The following is a 16084-nucleotide window of genomic DNA, read 5'->3' on the forward strand; positions in this document are numbered from 1 at the left end:
TATAAACATTTGTATTATAATATAATTATTTTACTTGCTTAAGAGATACCTTCAGAAAAACCGAAGTAGATGGTGATAGAAGAACATGAAATGAGTATTCGACTGGAAATGTTCTTTGTACAGTTTGACAGTTTGCTTAGATAGCATGTCTCCTTTCCCCCCTTTTTTTATCTATTTTGCTCTCCTTTTTCAGTCACATTCTGCATCAGTGGTATTTCCTATACCTCAGGATTACTGGACAAAAGAAATCATAAACAAATCCATCACTATACCTCTGCAGTTAGGGAGTCTGGAACGGAGGGGAAAGAATACAGTGGGGGGACAAAGCAACAGCAAAACAGCATTTTTGTGGATGATTCCCACTGTTTAAAGCTACAACAAGGAGTTTTTAACTGTTTTACAGTTATTCTTAATGCCTGCCACTATGTTGGAAATCACAGTGAGCAATTCGCCAGCTAAAAAAGAAACAGGAGAAATTTGAATTCAGATCATTTTATTTTTGACGTTATTTGTTGTGGTGATGGTGGTGGAAATACTACCGCTTTTGTCCACAGGGGCCTCCAAAAGCATCAAAATACAAAAGCTCCTTGTTGTAGCTTAAAGTGGGCAACAACTTGCTCAGTGAGATGGGAAACAGGAAATATGCAAGGCTTCCACTTGGACTTCACCTATATTGGAGGGGGGGCCCAACAACATATTCTTGTGGGGGTTTATTCCATAGATAGTTCAAGCATGTTCAGCTCTGTTCATGTTGGTGCTACATCTGACTTGTGTGTGACAGAGGGGAAACAGCATTCCTATGATGGCCAAAGTACAGTTCTGCTTTATACAACCACACTCTGAATGTCAGCAAATATGGATTCTGTATGTGAGAAAGATATGTTTTGGTCTGAAATATTGAGTCTGAGCACCATTGTAACTGCCACATAATAATGGGTTGAGCTACACCTGTCACGTCCAACCATAAATATTCTGATATCTGGAAGTTTCAATGGTGCAGATTTCCCTTTGAGTTGCCTCCCCCCCCTCCACTATAACTCATATCGTGTACCTCAAATGTCTGTTGCACAACCTCTGTTCAATAAACTTCTGCTTTAAAGGGTGTGACACCACATCAGCTCACTATTTCCCACGGCTGTGTTCCTTTTGAGCTCTGGCTCTAATTGTTTCATGATCGATAGACTAGTTTTTGTGTGTGTTAGTGAGTCAGCAGTGATACTGCAGAGCAAAGTTCAGCTGTACCACTTAATCACTTGAGAGCTACACAAAGCACTGATGACGAACGTGGGACAATATGTGGTTCCCCTGGCCAGAATATAAGGAAGAACAATTCTAAACACTGGAAAATGGGATAGATTGATATTTCTGTATAGTCTAATAAATCTGTCAACAAAAAGATAAGGAAATATAGTGGACAGAAAAAAGGACTCTCAACTCTTGACCGCACTCCTTACGTCTCCTGAAGAATAGAAATGTGATGAACAACTAAATTTATAAATTTACATACTCCATAATAAGTGTAAAAATCAAGACTACACTTCATCCATTGAGGATATTATAGCAGCTTCAGTGCTTTTGGTGTTATGGTGACACGTGTTATATATGTTCTGCAGGTTCAGACAATTGAGTGGTGAGATAGAAAGACGGTCAAAACTTGAGCAGCTCTGACATGATCAGAGACAAATGTGTGGAGAAATGTTATAAATTAAAGCCAGAGGACTTCTGTGACTGTCAAAAGTGTCAACGTGTGCCCTCTAGTGGCTGCATTAGTGTAAGGATAGTTATTTGATCAACAGATGTTACCATGACTTTATTCATGGGGTGTAGCCTCAGCACATTGGAGGGAAGATGAAAGAAAATGCTAAAAATAATCATTTTAACCAATTTAAAAAATATCATTATTATATGTATCATAAAATACAATTGATAATGTATATATTATTTAAAAGATATTTATCAGTGCATTTGTATATTTGTATTATTGTATTCTTCGTTTTTGTTGACATTATTTTGGGGTCCTTGGCATAGAAAAATTTAGGAATGCCTGGTCTATATGATATAGTCAAATCAAAACATGTGCCCCTTATAGATCCTCTTAGAGATCAGTTACATTATAACAGATCTTTTTTACAGCAGCCATTTTGATATGAAATAGTTTGGTAAACACAGGTGTTTCCATTCATACTAATTAAGGTTCCTCCAATCAGGTGAAGCAGAGTCATTGTGTTGCTGTTGTGCATGTTGGCTCACTAGAAAGGCTCTGCAACATTACAGGAGCTTAATTAGTGTCATTGGTATCATACACCTTCATATCAACATTGCAGTATAATTTAGGAGAGTCTAATCGTGGCTTCAGAGGCTGGTGCGTCAGAAAGTCTAACCTAAAGTAATTGTTTCATGGAATTGATTTATTTATTTAAAGTCCTATTTAAAAGGGAGAATGCGTGTGTTTAATTTTTTCAAATTGAAAAGAAGTCAAATGAACAAAGAAGTACATTTCTTTAATTAGTTTAATTAGTGTTAACGAGTGTTAGCAGTAAATGAGTTGCACTTGTTAATTGGTTTGAGCCAATTAGCAGAGGGGCTGGGATCATGTCGTCCAGTTCAATCTGATATCTGCATCGGTAATGACATTTATTAACGTTTGTGGGATACTGAAGTAATAATTTTTACTTGGCAGTGACTGCAGCGTGTTCCTCCTGATAATGTGGACCGGAGTGGTCCACATTTCTGCTCGCCAACTTCAGTTCCTGCGAGAGCTCGGTCCTGTACGGTAGTCGTCTTCAAGACAGTGTTTTTTTTTTTAACTACTGCAGTTTAATGCGATATTACTCCGTCGTTAACCTCCAGAGCATGAGAGCGCTAACATTTGGACTAACCCTTGTTCGACAGTAAGTGCAGGTGACATATTGGTATTTAGATAAATGTCATGTGTTCAGTTTAGAGGCTCCGGGTAGTGCTGCTTGTTGCTCCTATTTTTAACAGGCTACAGTCTCTGTTAGCTACTTTTTACAAAGTAACAATGTGCGTATATATTCATATGTGTGAAATATTGTAGTAAACATGTTAAGCTTCTTCGTGTAGCCTATCACTGTACTTTCACACTGTCAGTCAATCTGTAGTGTACTTTCATATAGCTTTAGCGAACATAGACAGATGCTAACTCTAGCAGGTGTCACAGAGCGCATTACTGTATATTAGTGTCAGTGTTAGCCTCTGTTTTTATCACCGTCCGATTTTGTAATATCTTCAGCACAGACACAGCAGTTATTGGAGCACCATAGCTAACTATAAACAGTATCATAAACTGAGCATAGTTCAGCTGTCCCAGTCCAATTCATGGGTACTAGTCTGCACACTGAAGTCTGGTTAATCTGTGGACGCTGCAGTACCTCTCTACGACCACCAGAGGTCAGGTTTAATTAATGACTGAACTCTAGAGTCTGTTCCCTGTCATGGAGCACTGTGTTATCATTATCTGATAAAACGAAATTATTGTAATTTAAAGGTTATAATTTTAAACATGAAATGTATGTGAAATACACGTTTTCATGACATATTGTTTCTGCATCAGGGATAGAACCATTTATACTAAATAAAATACTTATATCAAATTGATGCACATCAGTACATGTAACTTTTAAAAGAACTGATTTAAATAAAACCATAAGACGTTGCAAGTGATAATTACCCGAAAATATTGTTTTGCTTAATTAAGAAAATTACTGGTTATGTTTTTGTTATATAATTGCACATTGCACAATGTCTTTAACTATTGGTCAGACATAACAAGCCATTTGAAGACCATGAATTACCCTCAGCACCCTAAGGTATTTTCAGTATTTTCAGATGACCATCTACCCTGCTGTAAGGTCTTTGGGCTACACAAAGGATATCATTGGATAGATATGATAATGTGTGTTTTATTATCATTTCATATATAGTATATAAAATCAAATCTATGATAATTGATAATAGTTGAACAGTAGCTTCTCTCAGCATCTTTATCAAAAATCATTTTTTTTCTGCAGTGGGGAAACACCATACAATAAAAAAGGCCTGCTACAAGGTAAAGTATAATCAAAGATATAACACCAATTACTCTTTCTCTTTCTCGTGCTTTTCTCTGTGTCTTACTTTTTTCTTTCCCTCTTTCTCCACACAGGTCAGCTTATCGATTCACCCTTGTCTGAGATCGGGCTGCAGCAGGCCGAGGCTGCGGGACACTACCTGAAAGATGTCAAGTTCAGCAATGTCTTTGCTAGTGATATGCTGCGGGCCAAACAGGTGTGATGCCTAACTTTAACAATAGGAGCATGAATCTTAAAATTCACTAATCAAAACACTGCAGGATATATTTATGTTACTGTGTGATCAGATGTAACAGATATACAATATACTGTCTACATCAGTCCACACTTTTTATGGTTTCATTTTCACATCATCTTAATCATAGAGACGCAGTTAGCAGGTGCAAGAGTATAAATGATAAAAAAAAAAAAAAAACACCAGCCAATGTCTTCCATCATCAAAGTCACTTCTGGGGAAAACTTCTACTCTGTAGGGAGATAACCACAGTATCACTAAGTAGTCACTAAGTGATTAGATGATTGTGTCTTATTTCTTCCAGACCGCTGAAGCAATAGTGAAACACAACAGCAGCTGTTCTGGTCTACAGATGGCGTGTGACCCTCTACTTAAAGAGATAGTGAGTAACATATCTTTTTGTTTGATTTCATGACTTTATAGCAAAAGTATTTTCTCACTAAAACATTAATGTAACATATATTTACTTAATAAAAAATAAATCTGAGTCATCCAGTCAGTGACTTGTTATTTTTCAGAGCTTTGGTATAGCAGAGGGGGGACGGGTGCAGGACGTGAAAGAGATGGCCAAGGCAGCCGGTCAGTCGTTTCCAGGCTTCACGCCTCCGAACGGGGAGACTCAGGAGCAGGTGAGGCTACAAGAGTCCAGTATCTGTGATTTCATTATGTGTGTGGGCATTATTTATTTTCTGTCCTGCCTTTCTGTCCTCCTTGTCTTTTATAATTTTTATTTGTCTGTCTCTCTTTTTGCTCTCTTTCTCTTCTTGGCTAATATAAGCCTGATTCCAAACAAGTTGGGATGCTGTAAAACTTAAAATAACAACAGAACACAGTCAATTTAAGGCCGAGTGTATGTTTACACAAAACAATAAAGTTTATCAGTTTGAACATTAAATATCTTTGTACTGTATTCAATTGAATATAAGTCAAAACAGATTTGTGAATCACTGCATTCTGTGTTTATATACTTTTTACACAGTGTCTCAACTTTTTGGGAACTGGGGCTGGAATACAGCATGTCATGCTTTATACAGGGAACCAAACATACTGGGCCAAAATATGAACTTTTTATTTATTTACTCGCTTACATACTGACATATGCATTTTAATATGCTGACATTAATAATCCCAGGCTGAAAACTACAGCTAAGGTGAATTTGAAATACAGCATCTTTGCATCAACATGCTCTATGAAACTAGAAAATAAAATGTATTACTCATTATGTAAATCAGCATCAACTCTTCATCACATCAGATAATCTTTGTGTCCTGATAGTTATGTCTATTATGCTATTATTATTATGCTGTTGTCTTCCAATATTAAATCAAGTACAAAACAGAAATCAAATAACAAAAATATATGTAACGTAGCTTTTAATCTACAATATTATTGTAGATAATAGTAACTTTTGACAGGGACTTTATTTGTATCAGGGTGGGGGGGTGGGGGGTCCCCCTGAATGTTGGCACATAAAACCAAAACATCCTGCCAAACACCACAGCAGAGTATGAAAATCTTTGTATATTTATTGTATAGATTTGGTGAGACTGAACATTTAACACTGATGATCTTAGTCCATTGTGGTCTTAACCGTGAGAAAATGAGACACTCATCTGTTGCATGATAATCAAATTAAATCTTAATCCATATTTAATTTCAGATATGCATCCAACCTGAATGCCCTGATACAATACACACATGCTTCCACTAGGTGGCAGAAAATGCTCATCTTCTCAGTCATCTAATATCTCTGTATGGATGTAACAGGCTATGTCAGGGCCTCTTTGCATCCACATGATTGTATTTCTTGTGTATCTACCAGAGCACTTGGTATGAATCAGGAGGATCAAAGTACATGCCCTTTGCTGTCAAACAACTGCAGAGTGTTCGTCACTGCACCCGATTAAAAAGTCACCACTTAGCTTTGTGTTATTTGTGTAAGAGGTTGCGTGGGAGGACAGTATGTGTGTGTGGGAGGGGGCGTCGGAAGGAAGGATGTTCTATTTCAAAAGTACCTCGTGAGGCTTCATCTGTTAGATCTTGGCTTGGACGTTAACTCTGGTCCAACCCAGTACGTGACCGGCACATCATCATGATGATGCAGATATACAAAGATAGATTTGACGTAAGCGGTGAGCGCCCCAATCAGTGTCAGCCAGCGGCCTCCCTCCCAGCTTTCCTAAACGAGTTACAGGTTGTTGTGTGAGGATCAAACTGGAGTTGGCACGTGTTTTTAATGTGAAAGGTTGTAACTTTGTTGTTGTTCGAATTAAAACAACCTTAAATTTTTATTCTTCACAGTTGCATGTTGTCACATTTCCATGATATTCTGAGAGTGTAGGAAAGAATATGCATGAGAGACATGGCTCAGTTTACAACAGATTTTTGCTCTGCTCAGGTGAAGGAGCGGGTCAAAGAATTTTTGGAGAAAATGCTCAAGCAAATTGGGGCCGAACACTGGCATGACAGAGAGGAAGGCGCAAACTCCATATCTGCTCCACCAGAAACATCTCCTGTGGAGGGAAAGGCAGACGACGGGGTCAGGGGCGTCCCTGTCCACGCTTTGGTCGTCACCCACGGAGCCTACATGTGCGTGGCAGTGCGTTACTTTGTGGAGGAGTTAAATTGCTCCTTGCCTCCGGGTTCTGACAAGGCACATATGTTCTCTTTAAGTCCTAACACAGGTCTTTGCCGATTTATACTCACCATGAGAAAAGAAGGGGACACATTTAAATTGTCAGGAATTCACTGTGTGTTCATTCACAGGGGGGACCATGTTAAACAGTAGGGGTACATAAACTGAAAAAGAAGCATATGGCAAATAAGTAAGAACCAGCGGAAGAGGAAAGTGAGATGTACAATGTGAAAAAGCTCCTGACTCTGACAGTTAGCAATTTAGACTATTTTATTTATATAGGTTCTGTATTTTCAAGACACGTTATTCGTTTTATTTATTCAATTTTCCTAATTTATAAATGGACAATGTCTTTCCTGGTTGTTCAGAGTACTGTCAGCACATTTTGACAATAAAATTATAAAATCTTAGGTCAAGTATTTAGGTGCTATTTAGAATCAAAAATTTTATACAATACTTATATTAATTGAATTAAAATCACCAAGATATGCATTAAGTAATTACAGAAGCGTATTCAGGCCAGACATAAGGGAAAAAATGAGAGGAGAAGGACTTTTTTTCATTTTGTATTTTGCAAATAAACTTGAAATGTCAACAATAAAGTCATACTTTAAGTATTAGTGACAGGCATTGATTCTCCACATTTTGATTTTATTCCTTAAAAAGTAAAAAAAAAAAAAATCTTGTAAAAAAAACTTTGACTGACTGATTTTGTCTAATGCCTGGCCCTAATACTGAAATCTCGACTCTGTTCTCAGTATTTCAACTTTGTTATCAAACTGCAAAATTAAAAAAAACTTATACATATAATACATCCTGATACCAACATATACATTCATATTTAGGGATTAAATGCTGTTCTCTGAGTTGACCACTTTCATTTAAACTCAGGTTGACGGTTTGTGTTGCAGGACAGTGTCATCATCACTTTGTTACTGTCTGGTTGTTCATTACTGTAAATGTGGGCAGCTTTGTGCTCTAATGAGTCCATGTTTCTATATTTAGTCTCCGGATGTTCATGGATTTTACGTAGGAACACAGAGAGGACCTGTGACTTTGTTGACTTTGTGGAAATTAGTGACTCTTTCATTGTTGTGAATTAACACCTTGGTCAACAAGGACAAATGCATGCCGGGACACATGCTGCCTCTTTCACTGTTTCTCTACTTGAGGCCTGTTCAGTTGGTGGCATGATTCAGCCTTTTAACAACCTCAATCCATCCCTTTGATCATTGATGAATAAATGAGAAATATAATGAGCATATCGTTGTGATTTTATTTAAATAACCTGCTTGGATTCTGACTTCATGGATGTTTACATTGTATATTAAAAGATCACCACTTTATTAGTAGGCCAATGAATAGAACATAATCAAGAGAATGGACAGTATGTGACTACTGCACTGGACTTTATGAAAAAACATTCAATTGCTGTTGTCTCTGGGATTCTTTAATTGAAACACCTCATGTAGGATGCTGTCAGAAAGTGTTAGTGGTACTTTTCTTAAATAAAAAGAATATAGCTGTGACCTTCTGTTCTTTTTCTAAATATAAAACTCCCTATAAACTGCACATTCAACCAATACTGAGTCTTATTTGTCCATCTTTGTATGATGTACTGTAAATCATTGATTTTACAGTCTGATTCATAATGTTTCATTTCAGTTTGATATTTATGCTTATATGTGATATTGATATGCTGACATCAAATAATTATTATATTTTCTATTTGATATGACTTCATTTGGATTTTCATTGTTTGCCCAGGTCTGTTATTTACCAGTTACATAACCAATTTGCTGTGTACATAATGACCATGTGCTTTTTGAGGCCTTTCCTCAGAAAACGATTGGTTGGTGGGGAAAAGAATGTGCAACGTTTTACTTGTTGTTCTAGTAGGTGTTTATGATCATGTGAGCAAAGACTAAAGAAAAAGTCTCACATGTTGTTAAGTGGTGGGACTAATGGATACAGTTCCTGTTTGTCTGTGTCACAGGACATGCCTTCATGCTGTTTCACACTGTCCTTGCGTGCAGATATCTCAGAGCAGGGTTTAGACATTTCTGGGAAATCAAATGCAGAGCAGAGATGCCACAATACAAACAAAGAGGCCATCCATAGGATAGTTATCATTTATTTATCCATATCAGAAATAACACAATGTGAAATACAACATATATAAATAAAACAGTAGGCTAGGAAGGAAGTCATTTGACACATTTCAATAAATAAATACCTTTTCATTGCTTTGACTATTGGTGTCCGGCACCTGACATAATTTGATCCTGTTCATGTATGGCTGCAAATGGCAGGTGATATTTTTCAGTAACAAAGTATGCACTCATCATTTTTGTTTAGTTTTTAAATGAAGCATTACTGTATGAACAAATTTATGCATAAATATTCATAACTACTTACAGATTACACATTTGTACATGTGCAAAACAAACATTGCCAAATCTGGCTCAAGGTTTAAAATTTAACTGACAAAAGAGGTTAAAGGACAGCAGGACACTGGACCAAACTCGCTCCATGATCATGTCGAATGTTGCCAAACTTCTTCTTCATCTGCTGTTCAAACAGAGGATCTGTACAGGTTGCTGTGATGTAACATGGTTTATGAGTACTTTACTGGGGTAATACTTCCATACAAACAAATTCTGAAAACAGTAATTTAAGGACTTAAAGGACAAAATGCACCCTTTTCCTCAGAAGTTATAAAATATTTAATGTATTCATGTGGCCTCAAAAAATGTCAACCCTCCAGTGTCGGTTTGACCCCACCAGCCCTTTGTAAGTCACCCTGAGGCTCTCACTGATACTGCAGTCCACAAATGTCTTAGTAAGTGTCTTAGTCTTGTTTGGCATGGTCTGCAATATTAGTCTTGACGGGACTGATGGACCCGTTGGGCTGTAAGACCCGCAGGGGATCGTCACAGGAAGTGATGGTCTCTTTGGACACGGCACCAGCCTGGTCCTGTTCAGGCTGCCCATGATCTGCATCCTTGTGATCGTTGGCAAGATGTGAGGGATCTGACTCTGTTTTGAATGGATCAGAGGGGTTCACCTCCTCACTCCTCCTCTGTCTCTTTACCAATCGACCCAGAAACCTGTCCGCCAGGGCTGAGGAGGGCTCCGGTGCCTCCTGGTGAGCAACACGCAGCTCAGCTCCCTCCAGTTTTAGCAGCCGGCCCCCACTTACAGAGTAAAGCACGTCATGGTGGTTCACCAAATCCAACCAAATGCGCTGGAAAAGACACTCTTCTCTGTCCTTTTCCCTCTGTTTGGTGGAAAAAAAAGCAGACAAATAGAAAATCTTCAATCTTAAAACTTCAGTTCTTGACTTCACTTACATTAAGTGCATCTAAAAAATACTCACAGAGTTGTACAGCTCTCCCTGTGGATCCATACAGATGAACCGTCTTTTTCTCAAATCATATATCAGTACAAAGTTGCTTGTATCTGTTCTCACTGGCAAAATAACTGAAAAAAAAAAGGTTTAAACATGTCATTGTAAGTTAGAAATGAAAAATAGAAATAGAAATTCTTATACTGTATATTCAGAATGGCTCATGTTTCAACATGTCATGACTGGCAGCCAGAAACAATGTTTGTTTGCATAGATGACATACAAAATATGCTTTGGACACCTAAACTGCATATTTTTAAGTTTTACAAATACAAATACATTTGGAGTCCATTGTTTTGTATTTTTTAAACATTTTAGGACATATACCTTATGCATGTTAAAGTAAGCATGTAAAGCATGTTATTGCTTTCTGAATAATGAAAGGAGCAAAGGTGGTCAAAGAAATAGCTGCATTTAGATGTGGAAGATGTGCGTTTGTGGATATAGGCTGGCTCACCCAGAAAGTGTCTGTGAATGCCTTTTCTCTTTGATCCACTCAGCTCCAAGTAGAAACGTCCCATACCGGCGGATGCACCTGCATGTGCTCCTGTGTAGAAGCTGCCTTGCTGATGTTGTAAAAGTTGGTCGGGGTCCTGGAGCCTCGTTGAACAATCCACCGGTACAGACACATGTACGGCAATCAGGATGAGTGAGAGGAAAGCCAGTTGCATGATCAATGGGGATGCCGTGCTCTCTTTACCCCAATAGCACAAATGTTCAGGCTAGAGTGTGGGCAGCTACTGGAGGAGGAGAAAGTCCAACAGGTCTATTTAAACACAGGGTCGATAAACTGGCTAACTCATTTACCAAACTGACTCAGAGCCTGCCTGTTTTTCCCTGGTTAAGGGTTGATGAAGTGGAATTCCTGCAGGCTCTAACCAGTAAAGATAGCATAGTTTTATAACTCTAAAAGGAAATACCTCTGTGTGTTCTGCCATAGAGGCCATTTACTCTAAAAACCTACAAACATCTAATACAAAGATTAAAGTTGTAATTCTAGAGACTGGAGCACAGTAGAGACGGCAGAAGATGTTAAAGGGTGATGAAGATGGTGACTCAACTTAACTATTATCCAGAACATGAAGTGAGGTAAGAATATTATACTTTCCTAACTACTACTGCAGTAATTTCTACTGTTTGACTTTTGATTGAAGTGTGTTTGAATCAGAGTTACATTACTGATAGAGTATAAGGGGCTCTGGCACACACTTCATCTACCTGCAGGTGCATGGAAGGAGGAATTCTTAAAGGATTACAGCAAAAAACTTTAGTATAAAGAACTCAGTTAATTATACATTTACAGCCTAGGTATAACTTATTCATGCTAACTGATTAATGAGCTATAATAGTATAATAATCAATGCTGTTGTGCATACTTTGCATATTAATTAACTGTACACACTTCCCCAAGTTCTCACTTCCTTTCACTAGAGTGCATATTTCTTTTTCTTAATTCTGGGCTCCCTGGAAGAATATTACACCACAGAGAAATGTTCAAGGTTGTACTTAAGACAGCAGTGACAAGATTTGTCTTACTGACAAAGACAATAATCTGTTACAGGGATATAGTGTATCACTTTATTCAACAAGTCACTTCTTGGAACTTTCCTGGAAAGAATTGTGTTATTAAATACTAAGTAGAGGTGAAAGAGAGACAAAATTCAGAGTTATTTTAGTTTCCTGTGTTGAGCTGGAAAAGTAGTTGTTTGTTTTCAGGGCAATTTCCTTGAAAGAACTGCTCCATTTAAACCCAAATATTCATTCATTCATCATTTTTGGAAGCAGTGTTCTTCACATATGTACCTGTGTGCTTGTAGACAGGTTTGACTTTTTTACATTCAGCTGCACGGTTCTCTGACTAAAACATAGTGCAAATTTAGCATTTAATTAAAATCCATTAATTGGAAGTGTAACATATGAAAACCATCTTTATTTTACCTTTATTTTTTTAGTGCCCAATTACAAAAGTTATGTCTTACTAGGAAACAAGATTTTTTTTTTAAAGAACAGAACCCATAAAATATCATGTAAAGTGTTAATTTCAGTTTCATTTACATTTACTTTCACATCTGTGAAAATGTTACCCTTCTACCTGTTGTCATCTTGGACCAGAAGAGGGCGCCACATACCGACTCTTGGTAGCTCATTGACCATGACACTTTCACCGGCACCCAAAGTTCCCCACTTGTGTCACTCAGCATGATGAAAGAAAGATGCAACTTGCAACTTTAAAGCATTCAGTGACAACAGCTTTTACAAAACGTCTTTTATTATCATCTCAGGAATACAGTTGACTGCTGTGCACAGCACATACGTACAAAAATAAAAGGAAAACCATTTGTAATATAGTATTTTACTTACTCGTCATCATATTTTTCAGAAACAAATGATTGGAGAAGTCTGTTGTTTCAAACTAATTTACAATCATTTCAATAATCGGAACTAAGGCAGAAGGTGAGGTATATGTTAAAAAAGAGGAGGGGGACTCAGAGGAAGCACTCTCCCCTCAGTGCAGGAATAGAAAACTGAGAGAGAAACACAAAGGCTGCTGGCACACAGGGACACACGCACACACAAGTCTGATCCCAGATCCTCCCACAGACCTTCAGTTCCCTGTGAACCAACACATTTTAAAACCAGCTGAACAGGTATGATGAGCACAATGGCAAAATCCAGACACTGGATCCTTAATCAAAGAGGGTAACACAAACCCAGTCCATTCAGAACTCTATATGCATAATAAAGGAATTTAGGAGTTCAGGTTAATGATGAAAGGTGATATGCTTCTTATCATTAACTTCCTTCTCTCAGTTACTGCTGTATTGTACAACCTTCTCTGCCTCGAAACAACATCATGCAAAGGTTTTAGAACTTGTAACTTGTAGTTGAGGTCGCACTTTAATGTAGAGTACAGTAATAAGACATAACACTTTGTAACAAATTAGACAAAAACTAGATACAGTATGTTTTGTATTAGACAGCATTAAACCCTAAGTGGAATTTATTACAGAATAATTAGGGACACATGATAACTGAACGTAACTGTAGACAAAAGTGTATTATTTTCCACTTGTTAAACTTTTTAGAGGGTAATTACGGACACATTACAACAGAACTGTACTATAAACTAGAGTGTATTATTTGTCACTGTTAGACCCTTTTGAGACTTTCTTAAATGGTAATTTGCAATACATTACAACAGAAAGATGCTATAAACTAATGTGTATTATTTCCCACTTACTAGCCGTTCTTAGAGGATAACTGAGGAAACGTTTCAACTGAACTGTCCTATAAGCTAAAGTGAAATCACATATCTGTGACTTTCCCATTTAAAGTAATATGTGAACCAGATCTACCAAATAAAGTTCAAAATTATAGAGGCTGAGGAATATTTTGTCTGCAGGTGACTGCACAAACTTTGTAATACTGTAGGAAGATAATTTGATTTTATCAAGTTGTCTACAAGTACACATGTGATTTCACTTCGGTTTACAGTTCTGTTATGTGTCTCTAATTACCCTCTAATTAAGATTAATAAGGGTCTCATAAAAGGTCTAATATTATCTAATAAAGAGCTTTTTCATAGTTCTTGTTTAAATTGATACAAAGTACAGTTTGTTACATATTATGTTATTAGTATACTGCATAATAAAGTGCAACCATATTTCCTTTAAACTTTCAAATTTCACACTTTGAAAATCTGACACCAGGCTAAGTTGATTTTGATGTAAACAATACCAACTTATCAGGTGTTGGTTGCTACTTCAGGAGCCATTGTAGCTTTACAATTCCCATTCAACTCATCGCTTGTTGTGCTGACAGCATCCTCTGAAAACATACCATAATAAATCAGAAACATACAGTAATTAACACAATGTTGTCATCAAAAAGAAGTACTTTTGATCTCCCATGTCAGCTTGTTTTGATCAAAGTGTAGCATGGGATTCATGTACTCCTGCTCAGTAAATTGCACTCCATAATAAATAGAAAAAAAAAAAAAGATTTGCACCTATTTTGTATTTTGACAAAATCGCCAAAATATTTGTCCAACCAACTCCTCACTTTCACAACATCTGTCCCGAAAAAGTAAAAAGCTACAAGTGATCATTTTCTGATCACAGTAACGAAATAAAGGCTGATCAGTCAAATAAGTAGTGAGATGCTCAAGGCAAAAAATCCCCCAAACACAAATATAAATGGTGTCAAGATTCAAAAACATTAAACATGATATCCTGGGAGTGTCAAGTTGCTCTCTTGGATCACAGTATTCAGTCCACCAGTGTCCCTTTCCTGGAAGCATTAGATTCTTTTTTAAGTGGCCTTCTGCTACATAAACACCAGCTCAAACCACTGTCAGTGCTTGCGTTTGACAGACATCCCTCAGTTTCCATCCCTCTCGTCTTTATCTTCTCCCGTGAGGAGAGTACAGTACATCAGCTTGCACAGTCAGACAATGCCCTGTTATTCCTGACTCAAGGTAAATTGATGTGATACCATCTCTATTGTCGCTTTGGCAGAAACAGAACATGACAGGAGCGTGCTCAGTTGGACACATGCACACACACACACACACACACACACACACACACACACACACACACACTTGCATACACACTCATTCTGACAAGATAACTGCACATTCGTCTCTGCTACTAGACATAAGCTGGAGCTTAAAGGGCACGTAAAACCATCGCTCACATTTTGACATTTTGTCAGTGCGTTACAGTAATGTTAGAAAGGGCATGAGGTAAAATATGATACATATACAGTATGTATAAGAGCCTTGCTACTTGCTTTTAATCACATTTCACCAAACTGGCCTGACTGATAGTTTGCTACTTACAGAATATTGCAGATTAAGTACCAAAATATTCTAACTTAAATAATTTAAAACCAAGCTCAAACGCACCTCATTTAACATTAAATAGACTATTCATTGCACGTTGCAAGATGCCCATTTTCATCTTGATCAAAAAATAGCCAACAGGTGCGGCGCTGCATAAAACAACAAGGTAAAAGTCATTGAGATGGACCAGAGAACACATCACTAACACCGAGTCCAGAAAGCCCACATCTTTGACCTTGGTACAAAAATGGCTCAGATGAGTGGGGACAGGAATCCCAGGGCCCTGCACTGACTGTCCAGTTTGACATCAATAGAGAAGGGGCCCACCAGTCTGATGCTCAGGTATTTTACCCCACATTATCCACATCCTCGCCAAGTTAAACAAACAACCAGTGCCACATGCGGAGTCCCATAAGTCCTCTGGACATCATTGCTACCTTCAACTCTGCTTGCTCTTTGCCCCCCCCATCTCCACAATGGGAAACTATCTGAAAGAGGAGCGTGAGCAGTTGTTGAATTCAAGTATGGTATGCTGCATATGCAAAGCCTGAATGAAGACTGCTAATATAACCCTTTGGTTCACTGCTTTTTGCAACATTGCTCATAAATCTTTTTTTTTCACAAGAAGCCATACTGTGACCAATCTGAGTAATGCATAAATGGCTTAAAATGTGGGACCAATAAGCACAAACCACATCATCTAAAAGTCAGACAGACTGAGTTACCTGAAGTATTTTTCACAAATCCCAGGATCATCATGAACTCTGAAGCAGTTCCACGTCTCTCTAAACTAGGGCTGCACAATGAATCAAAATATTATCGAAATCACAATATGGCCAAGTACAATATGCAAATCACATCATTTTT

General features: G+C 37.7%; 2 protein-coding genes across 2 annotated transcripts; one reads left to right on the forward strand and one right to left on the reverse strand.

Annotated features, from left to right (window-relative positions):
• Positions 1 to 2758: 2758 nt before the first annotated feature.
• Positions 2759 to 7365, forward strand: tigara (TP53 induced glycolysis regulatory phosphatase a). The gene is made up of 6 exons (XM_084734332.1): positions 2759 to 2891; positions 4032 to 4069; positions 4166 to 4287; positions 4631 to 4708; positions 4845 to 4955; positions 6726 to 7365. Exons 1-6 carry the CDS (start codon positions 2821 to 2823, stop codon positions 7113 to 7115), a joined length of 810 nt encoding a protein of 269 aa, XP_084590458.1. The 5' UTR covers positions 2759 to 2820; the 3' UTR covers positions 7116 to 7365.
• Positions 7366 to 8328: 963 nt separating this feature from the next.
• Positions 8329 to 11272, reverse strand: LOC146316175 (fibroblast growth factor 23-like). Its single transcript, XM_084734367.1, has 3 exons — positions 10829 to 11272; positions 10342 to 10445; positions 8329 to 10242 (listed from the first exon to the last, which is right to left on the reverse strand). Exons 1-3 carry the CDS (start codon positions 11040 to 11042, stop codon positions 9814 to 9816), a joined length of 747 nt encoding a protein of 248 aa, XP_084590493.1. The 5' UTR covers positions 11043 to 11272; the 3' UTR covers positions 8329 to 9813.
• Positions 11273 to 16084: the final 4812 nt, after the last annotated feature.

This window comes from Lutjanus erythropterus, chromosome 13 (assembly GCF_056507025.1).
Source record: "Lutjanus erythropterus isolate fLutEry1 chromosome 13, fLutEry1.hap2, whole genome shotgun sequence".
Lineage (NCBI taxonomy): Eukaryota > Metazoa > Chordata > Actinopteri > Lutjaniformes > Lutjanidae > Lutjanus > Lutjanus erythropterus.

What these genes read in the sequence shown, in the direction of transcription:
- tigara (XM_084734332.1), top strand. Translation starts at nt 2,821, where the DNA reads ATGCGATATTACTCCGTCGTTAACCTCCAGAGCATGAGAGCGCTAACA. An exon ending in ATATGCTGCGGGCCAAACAG is followed by an intron (nt 4,288 to 4,630) that starts GTGTGATGCCTA and finishes TATTTCTTCCAG; the next exon opens with ACCGCTGAAGCAATAGTGAA. An exon ending in ACGGGGAGACTCAGGAGCAG is followed by an intron (nt 4,956 to 6,725) that starts GTGAGGCTACAA and finishes TGCTCTGCTCAG; the next exon opens with GTGAAGGAGCGGGTCAAAGA.
- LOC146316175 (XM_084734367.1), bottom strand. Translation starts at nt 11,042, where the DNA reads ATGCAACTGGCTTTCCTCTCACTCATCCTGATTGCCGTACATGTGTCT. An exon ending in CATTCACAGACACTTTCTGG is followed by an intron (nt 10,446 to 10,828) that starts GTGAGCCAGCCT and finishes TTTTTTTTTCAG; the next exon opens with TTATTTTGCCAGTGAGAACA. An exon ending in AGGGAGAGCTGTACAACTCT is followed by an intron (nt 10,243 to 10,341) that starts GTGAGTATTTTT and finishes TCCACCAAACAG; the next exon opens with AGGGAAAAGGACAGAGAAGA.